The sequence below is a fragment of the Carya illinoinensis genome, chromosome 6 (genome assembly GCF_018687715.1).
Source record: "Carya illinoinensis cultivar Pawnee chromosome 6, C.illinoinensisPawnee_v1, whole genome shotgun sequence".
Lineage (NCBI taxonomy): Eukaryota > Viridiplantae > Streptophyta > Magnoliopsida > Fagales > Juglandaceae > Carya > Carya illinoinensis.
Window position 1 is genome coordinate 13,769,808 of NC_056757.1, and position 20,902 is coordinate 13,790,709.

A 20,902-nucleotide genomic window follows, 5' to 3' on the forward strand; every position below is an offset into this window, starting at 1 on the left:
GAGTTTTAATGTAAACTCATTCTCTTCTTACTTATGCTTGGTTTCTTAATATGCTTGACTTTATTATGTAGACAACTTAAGCTTGAAACTCATTTTCTTTTTTGAATTCATTTGTTATCATTATAAATAATGCGTAAATATAATTACACAAAACTTAAAACATTAAATTCAACACTTTCCATTAAAGTAACTTGTTTATTGGTTATTTAAATTAAAGAGGATTTCAGAAATTTCTTTGGCATTGCTACTGGGAAGTGCATCCCCGTTTGAACATGGACTTGCAATGTACGCTTATCGGTGCTACCCGTCCTCTGAGTTCTTCTGTTTCTTGGCTCTGTTCACTCCGAAAAAGGTTTACGAAGGGTTCTAGATTTTGACGTCTATTTCGGTTGCTCAAAAATGCAAGCTGTCTAGGTGATCCTGGCCTTTGTTTTAAGCAAGCATGGAAGTCTGAACAGGAAATATATAAATCTCAGCCTAGCTGAAGTATTTGCCTCATATAAAATATATATATATATATATATATATATATAAAGAAAACTAGATCCGGAGCCACTTTTGATCTTCTTCGGCAAATTAACTGGTTTATTTTCTATCACATTACAATGATTGAAGAACAGGAAATATATAAATCTCAGCCTAGCTGAAGCATTTGCCTCATATAAAATATATATATATAGATCCGGAGCCTACTTTTGATCTTCTTCGGCAAATTAACTAATTGGTTTATTTTTCTATCACATTACAATGATTGAAGATGAAAATAATTTAAATATTTTTTCCTGCTTAATGATACATACGCGGAAATTTATTTTTTATTTTTGAAAACAAAAATGGCGTCGTTCCATGCATAAAGTAAATTTTCTTTCAAAATAAAAGCTGGGTTGCAAGTACCGGGTTTTAAAACCCAATACCCGCATTCTTTACCCATACCCGCCCTGGCGGGTAGGCAATCTGGTCATCCATCTGGATAAAACCCAAGGAGATGACTGCCTGTGTGAACCCAGTTATCCAAGCTCCAGACGGAACCAAGAAAATATCCAGCCCAGATGAAGTGTCACAACAACAAAACATATCATTCCAAACCTGAATAGAAGTCCAATGCCAAGACCATGCGGATGCAAGCTTAAACATAATATAACCTCTTTACAAGTTACGGAAGAAATGGAGAACAGCGGCCAAATAGACATCACAAATATCATTGTGATAAATTTTATTCCATATGTTGACAAAGGGTTGCAAACTCAAAAAAGGAGCAGCAAAAAATGAGTCTTACACTTGTTTCCGACAACCAGTTTCAGTGAACTTCAAAACAACACGGGTGAAAAGGATTGGACCATCCATGTCTGAACAGTTTCAAAGCTCCTGCAAGAAATTAGCAGTGTTATGCAGGAAACAAAAAATAAAAAAATGTGGTTAAACCCCTAGAAGAAGGGGAAAAAGCAAACCAAAACACAACCAGAAATATGGGTAACAGTATTTAGGTGCAAGAAAATGAATTAGTCAAGAAACAGCTTCCCCGTTTTCCTTTTACTTTGCTCTTTCCTTTACTTTACCCTATGCCAAAACAATTAGAAAATTGGGAACGCAAAAAGACGGGTTCGAGAGAGTGAGGGAGAAGTCTCTTCTTAGCGCATTCAAACAAGTTTCCAATTAAAACAATCGTTGTTAATGTAATAGCATCGAGCTAGAAAATTAAATTTTCGAGTACACAAAAAATGGTAGTGTGCCTCCAAGCGCATTTTTTTGGGGGGCTAGTTTTTAGGCAAGATGATATTACCAATAAAACCAAAAAATACACCTGAATGAGATTTAGGCTCCAATGAACACTCCCAACATAAATTATATGTGGAGAAGAAAAACAGTATATGGCATAGATGAAATGTAAAATCAGAGTAAAGTTAGATTCTGACTGACAAATGCCTTGTTAGTAGCCTAACAGAACATATCAAACACAGAGAAAGCATTATGTCTAATTATCACCCCCAAGCATTGGATTCAATGTTTGAGCTGACCTTCAACTATAATGTATAACCCATGGCCAGATTTGTTGTATCTGATTAAATTTCTATGATTAAATTTTTAAATATTGCTATTGTTTGATTTTATAGATATTTGGGCTTTTAATTATGCACAATATTGAGTGTGTTGTGTTGGGTTAGTTGGCTCGCTGTCCAGGCCACTGGACAGTTTGTGCCACCAGCTTGGTGCCCAAGTTAATTGTGAATACTTGACACACATTTATGGAATTTCCCCAACTCAAAATGTCAGATTTTGTACATATTTACAGGGCTGCTAACAGCCCACACTCTCAGACTTTTCTTACATAAATAAGGAATATATGATTTATTGCTAGAAATAGAACCTGGGAAGTTTCCAAATCTGTTGGGCAGCAGGATTTCGAATTTCCTAAAAGCATTAGGCAAGATTCTATTCTTATCAGCATAGAAATAAATTAGGGAAGAGGCTACCAAGATTTTAGGACTAACTAGGAAGGAAGTTGACTCCTGAAAAAGCTATCCAGACAGCAATTAAAAGCTCCAGCAATCAATCCCCACCCATTATAGCAAGTATAGGAGATCTTTCCTTATTCAACTCACATAGAAATTTCTAGAATTGAGGGAACGGCAGCCACCTTAGAAACCCAATATTACTCAATCAAAATTCGTAATAAGGGAAAGCCAGGATTATACCAATATCCCCTATGCCCATACCTCACCTGAATCATTTTCTACCCAAGTGAAACCCTAACCCTAGTAGCCTCCTAAGCGTATTAGAAAACAAGAGGCAGCCCCCTTGCACAAACTTAGTGGAGTGTGCCAGCAACCTAGACAGCACCTCGAACCCTACCCCTACCTAGTATTGCATGTGGAAGGGCTTATAAGCATGCATAACGAATTCCTATGCATGCAATGTGACACCATGGGCAGGACAACACAAACAAAACGAGCCTGACAGCATCACAGCAAACATCACACAGCTAGTAAAGTCATGGATTTTCATGTTCCACTTGTCTAGAGATAAAGGGATACACTTAGCACATGCATTACACCCTCTCACAGCATGTAAAGTGTTTTTAGGTATGTTTTGTAGCGCATAAATCAGACTTTCTAAAAAGGTAGAAATTTTAGCATATAGAGCATAAGCATGAACCAGCATTCATGAAGCCATGATTCCTTGCATATTTTACATATTGCAATTAATTTTTAGTAACTGTTATATGATGCACAGCATAAAGACACCAGAGAAGGAAATTTTTTGAAAACCACATGGCATACCGAAATGTGGCATGCATGATTTTTTAAAGTTTGCCAAAATCTCTCTAAAGCTTTAAAAAAGGGGTTGCTGTTAACAACCCCCAATGACTCTAGAAACCACATTTGAACATGTTAGCATCTGGTTTTACCATATGCTCATGAATCCCTTATAATACATCCAAAACATGTTGCTGTCAGCAACCTGAAGTAGACGAAGCAGCCACTGTATTGAGATTTACATGCATTCTAACTTACCAAAAATCATGAGAGCATGTCTAGACATACATACACAGCATGCAGTGAAATTTGAAAGGCATGCACGACCAAAGGTCAGTTTTGCTCACTGTCACTAGAGTATAGGTTCATACCTCAGTCAAATATTAAAAGTTTGATTTGAGATTAAAATGGGATATGTATGTAACTAAATAGGTGCTTGATTTACATACTTAGTTGATTCTCAAGGCTTAGGAGACAAGGTAAGTGGCATGATTATAACCTTCATGTGTGCTGTAATTATTTTGTTTTGCATGAAAAAGTGTTGTTTACCTATGCAATGTCTAGCCACGTTCAATGTTAGGCCCTTTCTACCCTCGATAAATTATGACAATATGCTTGTGGACACAATTATGTATGATATGCCAATTTGGATGCTTGTTTAGAATGAATGCTATATCATGACATTCACTCTTATGGTATGTTATGATTATTAATTGCCATAAGTGGATGCCATGTCATGATAAACGTGCTTATGTTAATATGCCATGAAAATCATACCATGCATATGAGTATGACATGCCATGAAAATCATGAAGTCAACATATTCACATGCATCGTGATAAGATAAGAAAAAAGTCATGTGAACGATAAGCAAGCTTTAATGCTTGATCTTATGTTATGGGTGGATGTGCAAACCGCAGACCTAAGCATGGTCCACCATATGTTATGTTATGATGTAAGTGGTCAACGACAATTGGACCATGCACATATGTTATAATGGTCGTTATGCAAGTGAAAGACAAGATTAACAAGTCATGCATGAGACATATTAGATGCATAAAGTCAATCATTCACTCATCCATGTTACATGAATTTTTTTTTTTTTCTTTTTTATTTGCTCCAGGTGTCAGGGAATAGGGTCCTGACTAATCTCGAGGGTGCACAGGCCCTCGGCAAGGAGTTTCTTGCAAGTGCATCTTGGGCAATTTGAGGGGAAAGCCCCTCAGTCCAATGGCCCTAGAAATTAATTGCACCCGATGGGATTCAAACCTTGAATCTTGGAAGGAGCATACAACCAAGACCAAGACCTTTACTACTTGAGCCAACCCCTAGGGGTTCATGTTACATGAACTGCCATAATTACTTCTTAAATTCCACATATATTATGGTTGAATGATCCATATGTAATATATATGCATGATTACGCATCAAAATTTTCAAAGCAAAGCCTATTAAGATTTTTTTAAAATTATTGGATTTTATGGGCCATATTGTGATGACCCGCTTTCGCGTGTATTTTCACTGAATGGTTATTTTTATTTTAATTAATATATTAGTTTATTTATTTTAATTTATTGCGTTTTAAAATTTGGTTTTTAATTTATTTGATGATGTGTTTTATTTCTTTTAGTCGTTTACGGTTTTTAATCTCGTTTCGGCGGTTTAGTTTTGCCTTCCCGGAATGAGGATTAGACCTCATCTTCTTTTCCTACACCTCTTTTTCCTTTTTCCATTTTCCTTTCCTTTTTCTCTTTTTCCTTCTTTTTCTCTTTTTTCTTTCTTTTCTTTTTTCTCCTCCTTCCTCCCGCGTCGGCCCATCTCTCTCTCTCTCCTCCTCTCTCACGCCGGAGCTCCTTCCTGCCCTCGACCCGCCGCCGTCCGGCCGCCATGCGGCACACCGCCCATACCGGTAGACACCTCTCCCTCCGGCGCACCTCACCAGCAATTCCCAGCCCCATCCGGCCGGCCGTTTGGCCGGAAAACCCCCTTAAAGCCTACACGGTTTTTGGCTCGATTCGCCGCCGTCGCTCCACCTCCGGCCACCATTTCTTCACCACATCATCATCGGTCCCTTGCCATCCTAACCCACCTATTTTCGGCCTCCAGCGGTCACCGGAACAGCTCCCACGAGCTAGCTTTCCTTTTTGGAAAATCCGGCCATCAACCTCCATTTCTGCCGCCACCCACGGCCAACCACCACTTCCAATAGCTTCACAATCATCCCTAGACCATTCCCTATCAATCCCAAGCCCTGGTTTGTCCCCGTTCAAAAGTGGGTATTTTACAACCCACGGCCACACTGAATTTTCACTGTAACGTTGCTTTTTCTCCGCCGTTTGCAACGCCGAGTGTTTTCTAAAATTACCGTATAGCGCTGTAAGTATTTTCCAAACCCTATTTTCAGATTTAAACATATATTGCTCATTCAATTATTTTATCTGTTGGTTGGTTGATTCCGGACTGAGTCCGAGGAGTTCGGGGGTCGGATGGATGGAGGACGGAGTTGCTTGTTTATTTGATTTAAGTTGATTGATTATTTTTTGTGCATTGATATGGCATTTACATTGTGCATGCACGTGTGTTTTTGTTTATTTGTGAAAAGCCTGTTTATTGGCGTAAGTGGACTTACGGGTGCGTGTGTATCACGACCCCAAGCCGAGATGGGGTATTATCCAGGTGGAGCTCCTCTGGTCACTCGGGAGCGGAATAAACTGAGTGATGTCCCCTGGGTCGTCGCTGGGCGACGACGGGAGCGGGGGCTAGGGGTTGTTTGGCTACGAAAGCGCCGGACGCGGAACCAGGCATCGCCCTACGCATCGACTCCGTGGCCCTTCGCTGGTGAGGGCTAGAGGATGCTTGGCTACGAACACGCGGTGCGTGGAACTGGGCATCGCTCGTTAGGTGTCACATGCGTAGTGGTACTCTGCGGTGTGGCACTGAAGCCAGGGTGTGCGGATGACCCCTAGGGGAGGTCATAGTGCATACGAGTAAAAATGGTTTCTGGTTTGAGACGGTTATAGAGGCCAAATGTGACTTTTGGCGTGGTTTTTGTAAGGAGTAATGCTACATACAGTCATTTTTGCGCACTCCCTATGCACTCCAGTGATATGATTGGCTGGATTAATTTTTTTTTAATACACAACCAATCATATCACTGGAGTGCACAAAGGACTCCGCAAAAATGACTGCACATAGAATTTTCCTTTTGTAAAATGTGTTTTTGGGCCAAATGAAATTTTTGGCGTGTGGAAAATTATGTTTATGGGTTTTGTGCATTAGGCATGCTTCATGCATTTTGTTTGAGTTTTATGTGTTTTTATCTGGTGGTGTTTGGGTTTTACTTACCTGCGGTACCATTTTTGGTTCCGTAGCTTTTGGTGCAGGTTTTGATAATGAGGAGGAGGAGGCTGAGCCCGATGATGCGGCTCTGCCGGGTTGCTGATGTTATGCTTTATATTTGGTTTAAAACTATATTAGTGTTTTGTAATGTTTTATTTACGTATATTTTAAACAGCTTGTAATACGTTAAGAAAAATTCTGGTACTTAGTTATATGACATTCGTTATCCGCTGCGTGTTTCTTCGTACACATATGTTGTCTTTGCACACACTTGGCACCCGTCGTTAGGGTGGTGACCCGGGTTGTTACCATCCGGACGTCTCGATTTCCCCGTGTCCGTGCGTGGGGATTTGGGGGCGTCACACATATTGGATAAGCTACAAGTTATTATTTATTGGGATTTACTTAGGCCCCCAAAAATTTTATTTTAAAGTTGTTAAGATTAGTCGAAAATTTTAGAAGAAATTAATGCACTGATAATTTAGAAACTCAATTAAAATTACTGAATTTTTAGCCCATGAAATGAACCCAAACCCGTTAGGCCCAATGGAATTCTCTCCCAACAAGATTACAATTGTACAAGTCATCTTCATGTTAAAATTCTTTAACCAACTGCCTTCAATAGAATTTTTTTTTTTTTTAATAGGTAAAAAGTTTATTGATCCACGTAAATAGGCAAAACCCGAACTACACAGGAAGTATACATAAAAGAGCCTAATTACCAAACTACGTGCTACTGATAGTAGCATACAAAACATTAAGACTCGTTCCATTCCATACAATAGAAGAATCCTAAAGCAACAAAGTATGAAAGAAAATGTCCCTAAAGCTATCCGGAGAGCATTCCCTATCCTCAAAACATCGGCCATTTCTTTCGGTCCACATGCACCACATTAAACATAAGGGTACCATCTACCATACAGCAGCAATCCGGGATTGCCCCAAATCCCTCGCCAACAGGACAATAGATCTATCACCCTTTTAGGCATGGGTCTGACCCATGCAATACCAAGTCTTAAGAAGATCGCATCCCACAATACCTTAACTACTTCGCAATGAAGAAGAAGGGGATCCGCTGATTCGCCATTGCGTTTACACATGTAGCACCAATCCATTATGTAGAGTTCACGCTTTCTTAACTTATCAATTGTTAAGATTTTGCCGTGGGAGGCCACCCAACCAAAGAAAGCAACTTTGAGGGGAACATTGCTCCTCCAAATGCTCTTCCAAGGGAAGTCATTGAAGGAGTAGGTCAACAAAGCTTTGTGATAAGAACAAACTGAAAATTTCTTGTTCCCTGTGCCAGTCTAGATTAATCTGTCCTCCCTTCCTCCCCTTAGCTTCAGCGCATATAACACACGGAAAAAATAGTAATGTCTCTCATCTCTCAATCCTGTACAGCTCTAGTGAATCTCACTGACCAAGTAAAGGAATCAATATTACTGCACATATTATCAGCCACTGAAGACCCTTGATTTAACACAATCCTATAAAGAGAGGGGAAAGCATTTTTCAAAGCCACATCCCAGCACCAAATATCATGCCAAAACTTGATTTGTGTGCCCCTTCCCACCTCAAACCTACAATTGCCAAGAAAGTCATCACAGCCCTTCCGGATAAGTTTCCAAACTCCCAAGCCATAAGCCCCTCTGACTTCATTAGAGCACCAACCTCTCCAGACACTCCCATATTTGGCCTCTAAAATATTTCTCCAAAGAGCATCTCCCTCAAGATGATAACACCATAGCCATTTGCCGAGAAGTGCATTGTTGAAAGTTCTCAAATTTCTTAAGCCCAACCCGCCACAAAACAACGGGATGCATACTTTATCCTATTTGATCAAATAGAATTTCTTTGTATCCTTTATCCCTTCCTATAAAAAATCAAGGAAGATCTTCTCCAGTCTATTCTATACCCACGCGGGCACCGGAAATAACGAAAGAAAATACGTTGGGAGATTAGATAACATACTCTTAATAAGTGTGATTCTCCCGCCCTTAGACAAGTAAATTCTCTTCCATCCCGCTAGCTTGCCTTCAATTTTCTCAACAATCCCTTCCCACATTACCTTAGAATTATGAGGGGCTCCTAAAGGGAGTATGAGGTACTTCATTAGCAAGGATGTGACCTTGCATTTCTAGATAGCAGCCACCTCCTCTAAGTTGTTGACTGAGCCGACGGGGACTACTTCCGACTTAGATAAATTCACCTTGAGGCCAGAAACAGATTCAAAACAAAGTAGAAGTGCTCTAAGGGAGCGAATCTGATCCAAATCCTAGTCACAAAAAATCAACGTATCATCGGCAAAGAGAAGATGGGAAACCGTCAAGTTTCCATGGGTAGGACCACCCATTAATTAACCTGAGATGAAACCCCCATCCACCGCCCTATCCATCATTCTGCTTAGCACATCCATGACAAGGATAAATAAGAGAGGGGATAGTGGATCCCCCTTATCGCAATCCCCGAGAGCTGCTAAAGAAGCCTTCGGGAGTGTCATTAACCAAGACAGAGAATCTAACTGTTGTGATACAATGTTTAATCCATTGACACCATCTTTCCCCAAAACCTTACCTACCAAGGATATATAACAAGAAATACTAATTCACATGGCCAAATGCCTTTTCCATGTCCAATTTGCACAAGATACCTAGAATTCCGGCTTTGATTCTGCTCTCCAAGCATCCGTTGGCAATAAGGACCGAGTCTAAAATTTGCCTTCCTTTTACAAAAGCATTTTGAGACTTCAAGATGATCTTCCCCATGACCTCTCTCAACCACTTTGCTAAAACTTTAGAGATGATCTTGTAGGTTCCACTTACCAAGTTAATGGGACGGAAATCATTAACTTCCACCGACCTCGCCCTCTTGGGGATAAGGACGATGAAAGAGACATTAAGGCTCTCCTCAAATTTCATATAAGAGTGAAATTCAATAAAAACCGTCATAAGATCCTCTTTCACAACGTCCCAACAGGCATGAAAAAAAGCCATTGGAAAGCCATCAAGTCTGGGGGCTTTATCTTTGTTCATAATTTTTAGCATGCCAAACACCTCGCCTTCTTCAAAAGGCCTCTCCAACCAAACCGCGCTTGTGTGGTCGATGGAGTCAAAAACTAGACCGTCAACCTTTGGCCACCACAGGTATTGCTTAGTCAAAAGCTTATCATAAAAGTGAACAATGTGATCCTTAATAGCATCTCTATCCATTAATACTCCTCATGAAGAACCTCTATGACGTTTCTTCGATGAGAGTTTGCAACTCTATGAAAAAACTTTGTGCTCCGATCCCCTTCCACTGACCTCGGCCTCTTGGGGATAAGGGTGATGAAAGAGACATTAAGGCTCACCTCAAATTTCATATAAGAGTGAAATTCAATAAAAACCTTCATAAGATCCTCCTTCACAACGTCCCAACAGGTGTGAAAAAAAGCCATTGGAAAGCCATCAGGTCTGGGGGCTTTATCTTTGTTCATACTTTTTAGCATGCCAAACACCTCGCCTTCTTCAAAAGGCCTCTCCAACCAAACCGCGCTTGTGTGGTCAATGGAGTCAAAAACTAGACCGTCAACCTTTGGCCGCTACAGGTACTGCTCAGTCAAAAGCTTATCATAAAAGTGAACAATGTGATCCTTAATAGCATCTCTATCCATTAATACTCCTCATGAAGAACCTCTATGACGTTGTTTATTCGATGAGAGTTTGTAACTCTATGAAAAAACTTTGTGCTCCTATCCCCTTCCTTCAACCAGAGAGCCCGTGATTTTTGCCGCCATGAGATTTCCTCCATAAGAGTATTTTTTTCCAACTCAGCGACTACAGACATTTTTCTATCCCTGATTCCCTATCATCAGCCGATAATGCCCCTTTAGCCTCTTGCTCATCAAGTTGCCGCAATTCCAAAAAAAGTTTGTCCCATTGTTCATTGATGTTCTCCAAAACTTCCAAATTCCATTTTCTTAGATCATTCTTCAAGGCTTTGAGCTTCCCAGCTAAAACAAAACTAGGAGTGTCTGTGAGCAAATAAGAAGCCCACCACGCACTGACTTTCTCAATGAACTCATCCACCTTCAGCCACATGTTCTCAAACTTAAAACATCTATTCCCCTCATGAAGGCCTCCATTGTCTAGTAATATGGGAAAATGATCCGAGCAAAGCCACAGTAGTCGTTTTTGGCATAAAGAGGGGAAATGGGCCTCCCAGGAGGTAGAAACAATAAACCTATCCAACCTCGACCAAGCTCTTCCGTTAGACCAAGTGAATTCTCTCCCTACTAGAGGGAGATCCACCAAATCTAGCTCATATAAAAGGGCTAAGAAATCAACCATAGCAGTACTCGTGCTAGCAACCCCCGACCTCTCGCTCGGGAATCGAGTGATGTTGAAATCACCCCCGATACACCACAGGATCTCCCACCAACTACATAGTCACGCTAACTCATCCCAGAGAAGATTTCTACTGCTGTCATCATTTGGTCCATAAACACCTGCGAATCCCCAACCAACACCATCATTCACATTTGTAAAAGAACATGCGATTGAAAATTCCCCTACGCATTCCTCTACAAAGTTAACTGCTCTCTTATCCCACATTACCAAGATACCCCCTGAAGCACCCTTTGAAGCTAGGGTGGTCCATCCTGCATAAAAGCAATTCCATAGACTTCTGATGATGTGCCTATCAATAAACTTTAATTTCGTCTCCTGCAAACAATTGACATCCGCTTTCCAATCCCGTAATAAATTCTTAATTCTAAGGCGCTTGTTGGGGTCATTCAAACCACAAACATTCCAAGAAAGAATCTTGGGCTTGATGGATTGCCAAGATTCACCCCATCCTTGTGTCCTCCCCTGTTCGCACTTCCTTCCCGTGCGTCATAATTGATGGAGCAGGCAAGTCTCTTAAGCTCCCTATCCTTCTTGACCGCAAATCTGGTGAGTAGAGGCTAACCTGTTTGTATTGCAATGAGTAGAGCTTGCAGCTGGTCCTTGTAGCCTTCACATAACATTCCCAGATAATGACTCATATTGTTAACCTTCTGAATGACCCAATCTGGTTGCAGGTTAGCCCAAGAAGCTGCTGGTGGCAAGGAATAGAGAGGGCTAGACGCATCACCCGCATTTAGCTCCTTGCATACTAACTATAATTGTTCCCCATAATGTGCCCCTTCATCCGACGACCGCCCCTCCAGAGACGAGTCGTCCACTTCTTCCAACTCAATGCACAGGACCCTAGAGAGGGTCTTAGAGAGACCCGTCAGAAGTTGAGCATTGGGGTGCTCCCTCGTGGCTAGGCCTGAAGAAGACAGTCCCCACCTCGTTTGGCCTGCCAACCGTGGTAGGGAAGGAATACCCGGTAGCTAGCGGCCCTATCTATGGCAACAGTGAGATGTAACTGGCTTGGGAACTAGCGACATCCATCGCAGCTGCTCCAGAGGCCTTCGCGGGTCGTAATGGCTGAAGTGAGGACTTTGAAAATTCCCCACTTGAATGCAGCTGAAACAGGGCTACCGTCAGTGGGTTCTATGACGTCGGGACCAAAGAGGCCAACAGTGAGTTAACAGCACCGCCCACCACCTTGAAGCCAGAAGCATTCACGGCATTCGCAGCTTGTATGGGGTGTAACAGTAGCTTCGGGTGCTCCCCACCCATGCTGAAATGTACGCTAGCAACCGCCAACATGTTCTACGTTGGCCCAGAGGTTGCCGAAGTAACTGCCAGCGGGGGAGGCTTCCCTTATGAAGAGGCTTGCTTCTCCGTGTGATGAGGCCTGACTGAGGCCTATCGTTCTATGTGGAGAGGCCTGACTGAGTTGGGCCTTGGGCTAACGGCCTATGTAAGAGGCCAGTCTGAGGGTGATGAGTTCCACTACAACTAATATAGAATAGTGATTTCTTCCTCCACCGTGAACGCAAACCATAGAAGTTTAGCATTTAGACAGCCAACCGCAAGCTGACATAGGTAACATCGCCAATAGAAATAAAGCATGCCAGATAGTAGCCCCACCATGTGTCCTTGTCACCTCCCCAACGCTGGACCGAAGTCCAACCGCAGTTACACCATGGAAGCCTGTGGAGACGCTTGTCAGCCTCTGTCGTCGCCATTCCTGCACCGCTCAACCCCAAGGTGTCTCTCGATAGTCTCTCTCTACTCTTCCCAACATTAGATCCCTATCCCCTCTCTTCCTCTCTCTTCAGTCTCTCGGTACTGCCCTCTCTCCCTCCCGATAGATCATTCAAGATCTTTAAGCCAAATTACTTACATGCCCCATGTTTTAGTCACATATGGTTGAGTAAATATTTGAGTTATGTAAGTGCAAATTCAGGTCATGCAATAAGTTTTACGGCCTAGAATAATTAGGTTATGGGTTATACAATGTTAAATGGGTATGGACTTATGTTTTATGGATTCAAGGGGAATATCAGTTTGTGATAAGTTCGGACTCACAAAAGGTTAGATTATTTTTAAGGTAATTGACAAGATGTCAGGAATTCAAGTTGGACAGATAAACACTAGATTTATGGCTTTAATGTCAATATTATGGAGTTAATATGATTTTAGGAATTAATCATAAAATTATTGGGTGAAATTATATGAAAATCAAAGTATTTGGGGAGTGACGATATTTTTGGGTTTTAAGGATTTTAGGCTTTAGGAAATTATAGATTATTTCAATATCTCATGTTTTTATTACAAAGTACGTGATAATTTAGAAATTTATGTAGGTTAAGTGTATTTTATAGATAATCAGTCGCACTACAGAAATATTGGATTAGTGCTATGACAAGTGAAAGACAAGTTAATGCATTTCATGTATACATCAGGTTCATGTTCATTTTAGTTATGTACATAATTATGAGTATGCATATTTTTCAAGAAATTTTATGTTTATTATGTTTACTGTATGATGTGTTGCTTATTGAGTATTCAACTAATTTTTTTATGTTTTTATGTTTAACCACTCTAGGTGATGATCTTTATGAGGATGGGACTACAAGACGGGACTTGACTCAAGGAGGCGAGGCAAAGCCAAGATAGTTTAGGTCATGCTTAGTTTTTATGATTTAAAGTTTCATGAGACTTCAATTGATTTTAAATAAGTACTTCCACAAACTCTCTTTTGGATTTTAAGTATTTAATAAAGATTGACTTCTTTATTCATTGAATCTTTTGTATCCAATGCTTCATTAAGAAAAAAAACTTTAAGTCAAAGTTTATTAGCACACCGGTTCCCCGAGAACTCAAAAGAATGACTTTATTGGGGAGCAGGGTGTTACAGAGAGAGTAGGAGAGACGCAAGGGTTGCTAAAGGTGTGCATAGGTGCCTTAAAGTGAAGATTGAAGAGCATTGTAGATAAAAATGTTTCTTACCTATAAAGGACATGTTTTTTTTTTAATGAATACCTGTAAAGGACATGTAACCAAGTGCACATAAAATACGAAAAGTCCAAACTTTTTTACGAAGCGCCAAGTATTGAAATGCACCATTTTTTTATTCAATTAAATAATGAGACTCCTTTTGTAATTGCTCAGCATGCAGAGCACCAGAGGAAAAATGCTTCCTAGCCTTGAAGCAAAGCACTTGTAGTTAAGTCAACTTAAAGCACATGGTTGTCTATGGCATGCTAAGTACAAAGATCCTTGTGAGCTTTTGCGAAATAATGCTTTGGGTTTTCTCAAAGAATTATCTAGAACCCTAAAATCCAGTCTCAACTTTCCTAATAAAATTGCAGAAGTTCCATCATTTATGGTTTCAGATTACCTTGTCCATGCCATGTCCAAATGCAATTCAAAAACCTTCAAACTGAGACAGGGTTGGTGTGTTAGAAGGCCAATTTGAATGATGATCTAAACTCTCCTTGAAACCACAAAATAAAGTTCAAAGTTGCACATGGACAAAAGTAGGAGAAACAAACTCACCATCTACTACCAAACATGGTTAAAACACCTTTCAATATAAAATGATCCTCAAATTGGACGTTAAGAATGGCATCGCATTATACTTATCAAAAAAATAAAAAAAATGAATGGAATCACATTATCATATGGCATTAACCATGAATTATAAATGTATTCATGGATGATGGAATCACAAAAATATGAAATGATGCAAAACTCATCAAATGGCACTACCCATGGATTACAAAAATTAGAATTCATGGACGAGGAAATAACATAAATGAGAATTGTAAGAGAAAGATAAACTCAATCCCCATTGACATTACCCTCAACTTATGCCCAAATGAGGGCATGCTTTTGAATGGCATCACTAAACACTATTTTTGACAATATGATTTCATAGCACCTAACATCTCCTACCAAAACATGCTCCATCCTGACATTTCTCCAGCATGCTAATAGAAAGAGTGGTAGCACCACCAGCACTTTCTACCCTATACAACCATGACCTAACAAACAACAAAAATAATGGCTAGAGACAAAAAGGGTGGTTTTTGTAAGAATACCAAGTCGACCTGCCCCTGGTGGTGTACTTACGCAGATTGGAAGATTTTAGTGCTAGAGGTGGGTGGGTTGGGGCAACCCGCGCGGGGGGCAGGGGGGGGGGGGGGGGGGGGGGGGAGGGGATGATGGACCATCTATTTTGACCAAAAAATGAGATTGAAGTCGTGATTCTTTCCTAAAAAGAAACGTTCAGCATTTGATCCTTCTAAGGACCCTTGTTGTCCATAATAATAACCCATTTCTGTGGCAGAATATTTGGCAAACAGGTTCTCTTGAGAGGATGTGGTAGGTGAAAAAGTTGTCTCACTCAACTCTTAAGTCGGAAGGATTATCCTCATGCAGGAGATGAGCCGAAGACATAAGTCAGTAAAGAGGAATGCCATATTAAAAAACTGGTGTTGTATGTAAAAGTGGGGCCTTTGCAGCAAGGTGATTAAGGATCTTTGGCAATCAATAATTCGAATATTTGGACTTAAGTAGATCATGCCAGGTGGTGGACTTGATGGCTTGTTGGTACAAGCTCTTTAAAAACCATAGAAAAGAGGTTTGGAGTATGGCCCCAGTGTGTTTGATCTGATGTATTTATTAGGAATGTAAGATTCAGACCTTCAAAGACTATGAGAGGATGGTGTCAAAATTAAGAGTAATTATTTTCAACTCCATATATTTTTGGATGATGGTGCACAATATGTTAAACTCTAGTTTTAATCAAGGACCTATGTTCTTTTTCATTATCACCTGATGTACTTGGGCTGCCTCCTCAGTGCTTTTGTTAAAGACTCAACCATTGATCCAAAAGCCCTAGGATTGTTGAATATTAATTTTGTTAAACCTTTAACCCTCATAATCATACATTTCACCATGCTTCCGAATCTTACGTGCACGACAGCCCACTCTATCGACATTGACCTGATAGTAGCGCTCTCCCTTTTGGTGGTTTCACTCATGTGATGACCCGCTTTTACGTGTATTTTCACTGAAGGAGTTGTTTTCAATTTAATTAATATAATAGTTCTTTTATTTTAAATTATTGTATTTTAAATTGGTTTTAATTTATTTGATGTTGTGTTTATTTATTTTAGTCGTTTTATGTTTTTAAAATCGTTTTCGGCAAATCAGTTTTTGGTTTCCGAAGTGAGGACTGAACCTCATTTCTTTTCCCTTATCTTTTCTTTTCTTTTTCCCTTTTTTTTTCCTTTTTTTCCTTTTTTCTTTCTTTCTTTTTCTTTCTTTTTCTTCTTCTTTTCTTTCTTCTTCCTCTCTCTCTCCCCGCGCGCTGCACCTTCTTTCTCCCCTTCCCGTCGCCGCCCGTTGACCAGCCCAAACCGCCACCGTCCGGTCGCCGTGTAGTACACCACCCCCACCAAAATCTTCCCCTCCCACCGGTGATCACCCCCACTAATTTTCAGGGCCATCCGACCGGCCGTTAGCCACCACGCACGGCTGGAAGTCACGGCACCAGCTCTCCCTTCCCTCTCTGTTGCCGGTTGCTTTCTCAGCCCAGAACCGCCGCTCGCCGGCGACGTCGCCGACACCACCCACCCAGTTTTCTTCCCCTCCCATCGGTGAACATCCCCACCAAGTTTCACCTCTATCCGAGCCACTGTTAACTGCCACGAGCTCCTCCAAGTCACACGGTTTTTGAGCTTTTCCGACGCCGTCGTTCCACCTCCGGCCACCACCTCTTCACAGCTTCTTCCCCTACCTCTTGCCGACCTAACCCACCCATTTCCAGTCTCAATCCGTTGCCGGAGCAGCTCTCACGAGCTCAACTCCAATTTGGCCTTTTTCCGCTTCCTCCGCCGTTTCCATCGCCACCCACGGCCAAAACTCACTTCTTTTATCTTCATAAACATCTCAAGGCCATTCTCTATCAATTTTGTGTCTTGGTTTGTCCCCGTTCGAAAGTGGGTAATTTATTACCCACGGCCACAGTGTAAAATACACTGTTACGTTGCTTTTCCTCTGCCGTTTGCAACGCCGCGAGCTTTCGAAAAATACCGTATAACGCTGTAAGTATTTTCCAAACTTCACTTTAGATTTAAATATATTTTTGCTCTTACAATAATTTTTTGACTGCTGGTTGGTTGATTCCGGACTGAGTCCGAGGAGTTCGGGGGTCGGATGAATTGAAGACGGAGTTGCTTGGTTTGTTGATTTGTGATTGATTGGTTGGTTTGTGCCTTGTGGTTGCATTTACATGGTGCATGCACGTGCATTTTATTTAAATTGAGAAAATCATGTTTTGTTAGCGTAAATGGATTTTCGGGTGCGTGTGTATCACGACCCCAAGCCGGGATGGAGCATTATCTCGGTGGAGTTCCTCTATTCACTCAGGAGTGGATAATACTGAGTGATATCTCCTGGGTTGTCGTAGGGCGACAACCGGATCGCACGATACGGTAACACTGTCGTGTCGACTCCGTGGTCCCTAGAGTGGCAGGGACTAGAGGATAGCCTGGCAGGGACGAGCTGGGCACGAGTACTAGGCATCGCTTGTTTAAGTGTCACACGCGTAGACGTTACCTACGGTGTGGCACAGAGCCAAAGTGTGTGGATGATCCCTATGGGAGATCATGGTGCATGCATAATTGGATTGGTTTTATGGTTTTGGTTACGGGCCATTTTCTTGAAAAATAGCGAGGTTCGTTTTGAGGCTATGTGATCCATTTTCTGGGAAAATGGTGGTTTCTGTTTTGGGCCATTATCTGGGATAATGGCGAGGAATGGTTTTAATGGTAATGTTTTTGGGCCAAATGGGTTTTTGGCGTGAGTGGGGAAAATATGGTTTTACGGGACATGTGCATTGGCTTTTCTTTCATGCATATTGTTTGAGTTTTATATGTTTTTATCTAGTGGTGTTTGGATTTTACTTACCTGCGGTACCATTTTTTTGGTTCCGTAGATTTTGGTGCAGAGTTCGAGGAAGAGGAGGAAGCTGAGCCCAAGGATGCGACTCCGCCGGAGTTTTGAGTTGGAGTTTATGCTTTGTATTTGGTTTTGAAACTATATTTGTGTTTTGTAATATTTTATTATGTATGTTTTGAACAGCTTTGTATTAAACTAAGAAAAATTCTGATACTTAGTTTATGACTTTGCTATCCGCCGCGTGTCTCTTCGTACACACTTGTTGCTTATACACACACTTGGCACTCGTCAATAAGGTGGTGACCCGTGATGTCACCATCCGGACGTCTCGATTTCCCCGTGTCCGTACATGGGGATTTGGGGGCGTCGCAACTCATCTATCAATATTCAATTACTTTACAATATGCTCATACATAGCAACAAGACATTTTAATCCAGCCTATAGGTCGCCCCCTTTGTGATTTGAACTTATGATGCGGTCCTTGCTCCGATATCAATTGTTAACTACCAAACCATTGATCCAAAAGCCCTAGGATTGTTGAATATTAATTTTGTTAAACATGATCCTAACAACTTTGAATAATATTACCTTAATTATCAAAAGAAAAAAAATTAACACACAAAGCCTAGACTAAACACGAATCACCATTAAGAACACGCCAGCATAACCATTAAAATCTTAATCAATCAATCGGTTTCCCGCAGAAGATAACAACAGAATCCAACAATAAATCACCCACAACAACTCCATATATAAGCCAAAAACCCATTAATTACTAGACCCCATAAACAAAAACACCTGAATTTCCACAACCAAACCCTAGATTATGCAAAATCCACAGCATGGAACAAAACAAAACAAACCTACGAATTGGAAATGTGAAAAAGACATATGGAGAAGACAACAAAGTATTGTAGGATTCAGATTTACTAACCCATTTCGGATATACTAGTCTAAGAAGCCTGGGCAGTTTTGGGAATGAGAGGAAACGGCTGCTTCTTCGTCTGCTGCTGCTTCAACTTGGCCTCTTCTTCACGGATCTTCTGCATCTTGAGCATCCGCTCCATGACGAGTTCGTACTCGCACTTCTCGTAGGAGTGGCGCTCGGTCTCGCACTTCCAGGGTAGGTACAACTCGGACTGCCTGCACTTGTTGAGTGGGATCAGAAGATGGGCGCATTGGTCTCTGTATGGAAGCGGGACCCTCGCCTCCACCATCTCAGCCTGCGTTGCGATCATTTTCTTGGAGGATCCCTCCACTTCCATGGCTTTGCTAAATTGTTTCTGTTTGTTTGGACTTTGAGGGTTCTGGGAATTGTTACTTCGCAGTTCGCTGTATAATTCGGCTACGCCTGTTCGGGGCTTTTCTACCGAACGGGCGCTTCGCTGGTAGCATATGGGCTTGTTTTGGGCTTCGGCTTTTCGAGCAGTATGCCGTTTATTATCGTATATTCGTTTCAATTATTCTCTTTTTACTATTTGGAATAAAAAATTTATTTGGACATTAAAAATAAAAAAAGAACGTTTTGGTACTCATCATTACCACACACCATACATTATATTTTTTTTCTTGAGTTTATTCTTCTTAAACTAATTGAATTCTTCTATTCATTATCTATATACCAAATATTTAGCAAAGGAAAAAAATTTTAAAAAAATATGGTGTGTGATATATATAAATGATGAATAGAATTTTTCAAAAAATATATGCTTCCCTTCTCATGTTTTATACTTCTTTTCTAAAAAGGCGCCTTAATCGTATCAAATACAAGAAGTATTCATTGTTTGCATACTCTATACTATCTGAGCCCGACACCCTAATGTATGCTGCAAAACTATTTTTTCTAGGGCTTTTATTTTGTGGGATGTGGATGAGTTTTCGGCTTTATTTTGTGGGATATGGATGAGTTTTCAATTTGTATGTACAATGTTATCCCTCGTTGCAATTTGGCATGAGGGTTTTGCAACGGATAACAATCTTCATAGTTAGCTAATTTTATCACTTTGAATATTGCGTATGCAAAGAAGATCCAACAACCTTACATCTGTCTTACAATGTATAATGATTGGTGCATTCATTGTAGCATGTCATGATCGATAAAGATTGTCAGGCTAAAAGATCAACTGGTTAAGCAAAAATTTAAAAATTCGATTCAAAATGTGACTTCACTTCGACTTAGAGTCAGAGTTTTTTTATTTTTAGTTTTTCAATTGGAGTCGGAGTCGGAGTCGGAGGTGTCGCTGGGCCGACTCTGACTCCAATTTGATCCGACTCTATGCTCCAATTCCAACTTCAACTTTTCCCTATGACTCTGACTCCGATATTGGACATATGGTATAAAAATATGTACTTATCTATATATTTATCATATATACTATTATAGTTGTATAGTTATATAATTAGAATTTCTATAGTCAAATTCAATAATATACTAGTATGAACTAAATATTATAAGATAATATACTTGTACTATAAAAAATAGATGAATAATAGTTTAGTATATTTAAACATAATAGTATTACAATCATACATAATCAAGTATATGAATAAGTTAGACACTAATATTGAAATAAGTCTAGTGTAAAAATAAGTTATAAATAAGTAAGATACTAATATAATATAATAACATGTAATACTATATTACATGAATAATTCTAATATAATAAGTTAATAGCATATAATACTATAGTATAATAACATGTATTTAGATACTAGAAATAATACATAATAGTATAGTATGATAACATGTCATTAGAACCATAGTACTATAAGTCTAGTACAAAAATAAGTTAGATAATTAGTATAGAAATAAATCAGCCGTAAATGATTTAGTTTTAGTTTTTAATTTTTGAAAAAATTAAAATTTGAAAACTCACAAAAAATTCTTTTTTAAAAATGAGCTAAATATGAAACTAAAAATCTAAAAAAATACAAATCTGACTCTACTTTGACTCTGCTTTGACAAGTTAGAGTTAAAT

General features: G+C 40.1%; 1 protein-coding gene across 1 annotated transcript; it reads right to left on the bottom strand.

The window, feature by feature from the left end:
* Positions 1–1,055: 1,055 nt before the first annotated feature.
* On the bottom strand, positions 1,056–19,305 carry LOC122313689 (NADH dehydrogenase [ubiquinone] 1 beta subcomplex subunit 7). Its single transcript, XM_043128868.1, has 2 exons — positions 18,859–19,305; positions 1,056–1,365 (listed from the first exon to the last, which is right to left on the bottom strand). The coding sequence occupies exon 1, from the start codon at positions 19,187–19,189 to the stop codon at positions 18,878–18,880; it is 312 nt and encodes a 103-aa protein (XP_042984802.1). The 5' UTR covers positions 19,190–19,305; the 3' UTR covers positions 1,056–1,365; positions 18,859–18,877.
* Positions 19,306–20,902: the final 1,597 nt, after the last annotated feature.